We start from the raw sequence: 5,511 nt of genomic DNA on the forward strand, positions 1-5,511 counted from the left end.
AGGATGCAGAATAAGTTATTCTTCACCCGAGGTAATCTTACAATCGCTTCATAAACAAATTACGTTTGGAATACAAATAGTTACATTCATATTGATTCACTACATAAAATTTGGTATAAGAAAATTAAAAAATAGGTTATAAGACCAAAAATACCGCATTTTCATATATGTTTTTACGTTCGTAACTTTACATAACATAAAATATTTTTTACGGTGAGTATATATTTTCTTACGTTCTCTTTTTACGTATGAAATATAACAAAATTTACGAAACCTAAAAATACGGTGCATTGACGTCAAAATAGAAAGAGGATGAAGAATAACTATTCCTCATCCAGGATGACGAATAGCGTGACCCTATATATATGAACTTTACGCGGGCGCCTGAAAATGCTTGTTCGCACCCCACCCCTACGAAAACTATTGCCTAAGTCTGATGCTCGCTCAGTGTCACTAGAAGGGAAGAAAAGATGCTCATTCCTTTTAGGAACATGTCGAGCCTTAATTACGACTATTGCACTTCACTCGCTGCTCGTTCATTCACTTTCTCATGAACTCGCTGCCACGCTAGAAGCGACTAGTTGCTTCCTTTCCTCTGCCGAAAGATGCTTAGCCAGAAGCGACGAAGGAGGGGAGCTGGGGAAGGCCGGGGCCTAGAGTCCCCTCCCCTTCCCAGATCCAGAACCACGCCCCGGGCCACCTGTTGGAGTCGTTGGGCCTCTTTCCCATCACAGTAACTAGTCCTGGAGGTGTGCTGGCGTGCGAGGAGGTGGGAGAGGAGAGAAGGATGATAGGGTTTGCTTCCGCACCCGGCTGGCTTTAATAGTTGGGGAAGGGATGTCAAGGCATCAATGCGAATCGTTCAGACTGGTTCGGACAATGTATGTAATTGTGGTTAGATGGCAAAAAGGTTTTCAATTGCTTCGTCTAAACAGTTGAGGTTGATTTGGTGATCCACGTTGGAGTTGCCCTAAGTACAACTCCAACGCGGCAACCCATTTCATCCGCGCGCGTTCGTTTGGATCGCGGCGGGCAGAAAATTCGGCCCAATGCGCTGACCCAAACGGACGCGCGTCCGCTTTTCGTACGCCTGCCGACCCATTTTTGAGCCTCATTTGCATCGGCGCGGACACAAGGCGGACGCGTGCCAACTACTCTCCCTAGCCCGCCAGTCGGTGGCAGCCTCCATCATTTTCCTCCACTTTCCCCAAAACCCTCCCACCCGCGCGCGCACCCGCCATGGACTCGCCTCCCTCGCCTCGTCTGGCATCACGACCGCCCCCTCCAGCAAAGGCAAGTCTTGCGCTCTCCCGCAAGACCGTTGCCGTGACCAAGTCGAAGAAGACGATGACGCCCGAGGAGTGGGCAAGGGAGTTGGCGAAGAGAAAGGGCCTGAAGAACACGGCGAACGCTAGGCAGGAAGCCATAGCGGCGGCCGCCATCGCCGCCGCCGCGCAGCAGGTGGCCACCAACGCCCACGTTGCGGCGGCAACGAGGAAGGCGCTGTGTAACTAGGGTTAAACCCTGGCCAGCACGGTCTCGTCAACGCCGCCGTGGCTGTGGCCAGCACCGCTCATCTGCATTTCCTCGGATGGTGCTGCCCGAGTCGCCCCGCGCGTCGGCGACGCAGACGATGCCCGGCTTCCATGTCTACCCGCAAGCCTCCCAACTCTCTGGGAAATGCTCCCTGAGATGAGCGTGGTGGCGCCTTCCACGCCCGCCGTCGTGCCCATCGACCTCAACGCCACACAAGGAAGAACAAATGAACGCCTTCATGGAGATCCAAAGGAGGAGGCTTGAGATGGAGGCGGAGAAGCAAACGAGGATGCTTGAGATGGAGGCCACCAATGCCAAGACCAAGGCAAAAGAAGTGGCTCTAGCTAGCATGATGACGGGGATGGGGATCATGAAGGTGGATCTCAACACCGTGTCGCCAAGAAAGAGGCCGTGGTTCGAGAAGATGCAGGCCGACATGCTCAAAGTTCGACGTCGAGTGACCTATGACGGCGAGCGCCATTCTTTTTGTATGCCGGCAAGTGTGCTGAGATGACCACAACCGCGATGGCGTGGTCGAAGTCCCGCCCCTTTTTGTCAGCTGGCGTGAATGCCGGCCGCTGGCAAGTGCGCCAGCTGAACTATGTGGTGTTTTTTTGAAGCTGGCATGATGCCGGCATGAACTTCGGACGACGACATGGCCGCTGGCATAAACTATGGCTGCAAATCTTTTTTGAAATTTGCGTCCGGAAATGAAATGGGTCGCGACCGTTGGACGCACTGCCGACTGAAATCTTAAAGAGAACGGACGTCGAGTGGGTGACCGACCTAAAAAAACAAAAAACGGACAAAAACGTCGTTCATTTGAGTCGGTGCGTTGGAGTTGCTCTAAGAACACAATACATTGGACACTTCGGGCTCAAAGAACATCACGTGAGTACATGCTCAAAACAGAATCATATTTAGACTTTGCAAGCATAAGAAAAACAGTAAGAAATAAGAAAATAGCCCACACAAGTGTCCATGCATGTCTTCTCTGCGGGGGTATACCCTTCTCTCTCCAAAACAACCACGGCTAACTTGTTGCACCAAAACAGCAAGGAGAAGGCCCGGCCATCTTCGTCCAGTGAGGCAGCTGACACACACATGCCACTCCCGGACAAGCCACGCGCCAAGAGTTATTGCCATCGGAAACGCACACACTCCCACTATCCTCCACTCTCTACTCTCTCTCATGGTTGCCTTTTTAACCACCTCTGCGCCGTCCACCACCTCACACAGCACAGCACAACCACACTGATTCATACAGCTAGCGAGTGAGCTTAGCCAAGCACACGCCTCCTAGCTAGCTCCCCCCGGCCTTCTCTTCTTGAGCTCCGACCGACCACTCACCCGGGCCATGATGAGCGGCGGCAGGACGAACGCGGCGGCGAGCGACGACTTCCCCTTCGCGGCAATGCAGCCGCCGCCCTACGTCGGCTTCGAGCACGCCGGCGGAGGAGGCCAGCGCCACCAGGGCGCCATGATGTACGACAACTTCGACTTCGCGGCCGCCGCCGTCGCCTTCGGCCAGTTCCAGGACGCGCCGCACCACCAGATGCTTGCGCTGCCGCGGAGCGGGAGCGGCGTCGGCGGGCTCGTCCCCATGGCTCCGCCGCCCATGCCCGGGATGCAGCTCCAGATGCCGCCCATGGCCATGCACGGCCACGGCGACGTGTACCCGGCGCCCGGGATGATGAAGCGCGAGGGCGGCGGCGCCGGGGACGCGGGGAGGATCGGGCTGAACCTCGGCCGCCGGACCTACTTCTCCCCCGGCGACATGATGGCCGTGGACCGGATGCTGATGCGGTCCCGTCTCGGCGGCGTGTTCGGCCTGGGATTCGGGCGCGCCCACCACCAGGCGCCTCGGTGCCAGGTGGAGGACTGCAAGGCCGACCTCTCCGGCGCCAAGCACTACCACCGGCGCCACAAGGTGTGCGAGTACCACGCCAAGGCCTCCCTCGTCGCCGCCGCCGGCAAGCAGCAGCGCTTCTGCCAGCAATGCAGCAGGTCAGAGTCTATACCCCACACCCCATCTCCACTCTCCATCAACTCTCTCTCTCCCTCTCTCTCTCTCTCTCTCTCAGCAGTATCCTTCGCTCTATTCATGCTCTTGCACAAGTATACTCCGTATAGCTTAGCTAGGTTGCAGCTTGGCGAGTGGGAACTGCTTGCCTTTTCAGTCTTCACTCTGTTTTTGGTTCATGTCACTTGTCCGTTGCGGCGGCCATGGTGCAATACCAAGTCTCAGTCTCAGAGACGACCCGTCATGTCAAATAAAAAAGACAGCACAAAACACTACTCAATGCATGTAGCACAAACATGAGCTTTTCCATGGCCGTTTTCCTGTGGATCGCGATCGATGGAGACACGATCACGAAAAGAAAAAGAGACCGAAAAGGCAGCGTTCTTTGGGCTAGCTGCGCACTCCAGAGTCCAGACTGCTGCGTGCTGCGACGAGCGGCTGATCCTCTGGCAGGCTTTTGCGCTGGGCATATCTCTGCTTTTCTCGCATTGACCAATGTTGTGTGGCGGTGCCAGTGGCGACTAGACATTTGCATATGGGTTCACATGCATGCATGCATCACTTGTTGAGCTAGCTAGAATTTTAATTTTGTTGAGTGTAGTACGTACGTACGACTTAAAGGATTTTGGTCCTCAAGATTAGCTTAGCCTAAACTGTTCTTGTACTTTGGATTGGCCTTAGGTTCCACGTGCTCACGGAGTTCGACGAGGCCAAGAGGAGCTGCCGGAGGCGGCTCGCGGAGCACAACCGTCGCCGGAGGAAGCCAGCGGCCGGCAGTACGGCGGCGTCGTCCAAGGATTCGGCTCCGCCTACCAAGAAACCCAACGCCGGAGCCATCTCGAGCTCCTACACCGCCGACAACAACAGTAAGCCCACAAGTTCTTTTTATCTAATTGCATCCTACCTACCTAGTGCAATAATCATCATTTATCAGGGCTAATTCGTCCTTACGTACAATCTATCGATCAGCACTGAGCACGACGAAGTCGACCATCTCCTCCAACACGAGCGCCATCAGCTGCCTCCAGCACGGCGAGGGCAGGGCGGCAGCGGCGACGAGGCCGACGGCGCTCACCCTCGGTGCGGCGCCGGAGAAGGACGACCAGCAGCAGCAGCTCAGGAACGCCATGCAGCTCCACCACCATCAGGAGCAGCAGCACTTCATCACCTCCCTCTTGCACAACAACATCAATAACAGCAACATCCTGTCGTGTTCCTCGGTTAGCTCCAGCACGATGCCATCGGCGGCGGCGGCCAACGGCGAGGTCTCCGACCAGAACAACGACATCACCAACAACAATGGCAGCAACAACGTCAACAACGGCATGCATATGTTTGAGGTGGACTTCATGTAGATGTTGGATCTTGAGCATTAGGCTTATAACATAATTATGATCTAACCACAGTTTAAGCACGACATTTGAAGTAAGCAGAAGTGCTTTGTTTCCACCGGTTATAGGGCAAGGTGCAGAGGTGTAGTGCTTTGGTGTATTGGGGCTAAACAGGAACAAACGACGCGTTTGGTTCCACAAAAAAGGCGCGGCTTCCGATTACACCGACTTCCAAAACCGTAGCTGGCGTTTGTTTCGCGCACGACGTTTTCCGTAACAGCGCCTCCTAATACATCGCTTCAAAAAAGCTAAACCGCCCGATCGGAGGGGATTAGAAAAACAGGACTCGGCCGCACCAACCAAACAATGGACGTATTGTGTAAAATTAATCGGAAGCGGCGCTTCCTGATACGGCGAAGCGAATGCGTTACCGGGGCCGAACCAAACGCGTCGAAAGTGTTAGGTAATCTTGTATTCTTGGCCGAGTCCTCATACACCCACCGTCCGGGTTTAATAGCCTCATCTTATTTTGTGCTTTAGTTTGACCTGCAAATTCGTAATAAAATATAAACTGTATGCCACCAAAATTATATTGCTAGAAAGCTCTTTTAAATACAAATC

The 5,511-nt window shown here is 54.1% G+C and overlaps 1 protein-coding gene across 1 annotated transcript; it reads left to right on the forward strand.

The window, feature by feature from the left end:
- The first annotated feature begins 2,753 nt into the window (after nucleotides 1-2,753).
- On the forward strand, nucleotides 2,754-5,015 carry LOC119327913 (squamosa promoter-binding-like protein 10). The gene is made up of 3 exons (XM_037600981.1): nucleotides 2,754-3,543; nucleotides 4,241-4,425; nucleotides 4,529-5,015. The coding sequence occupies exons 1-3, from the start codon at nucleotides 2,894-2,896 to the stop codon at nucleotides 4,912-4,914; spliced, it is 1,221 nt and encodes a 406-aa protein (XP_037456878.1). The 5' UTR covers nucleotides 2,754-2,893; the 3' UTR covers nucleotides 4,915-5,015.
- The last annotated feature ends 496 nt before the right edge of the window (nucleotides 5,016-5,511 follow it).

Source organism: Triticum dicoccoides, chromosome 7A, assembly GCF_002162155.2.
Source record: "Triticum dicoccoides isolate Atlit2015 ecotype Zavitan chromosome 7A, WEW_v2.0, whole genome shotgun sequence".
In the NCBI taxonomy this organism is placed as follows: Eukaryota; Viridiplantae; Streptophyta; class Magnoliopsida; order Poales; family Poaceae; genus Triticum; species Triticum dicoccoides.

What these genes read in the sequence shown, in the direction of transcription:
- LOC119327913 (XM_037600981.1), top strand. Translation starts at nt 2,894, where the DNA reads ATGATGAGCGGCGGCAGGACGAACGCGGCGGCGAGCGACGACTTCCCC. An exon ending in TTCTGCCAGCAATGCAGCAG is followed by an intron (nt 3,544 to 4,240) that starts GTCAGAGTCTAT and finishes GATTGGCCTTAG; the next exon opens with GTTCCACGTGCTCACGGAGT. An exon ending in CTACACCGCCGACAACAACA is followed by an intron (nt 4,426 to 4,528) that starts GTAAGCCCACAA and finishes TCTATCGATCAG; the next exon opens with CACTGAGCACGACGAAGTCG.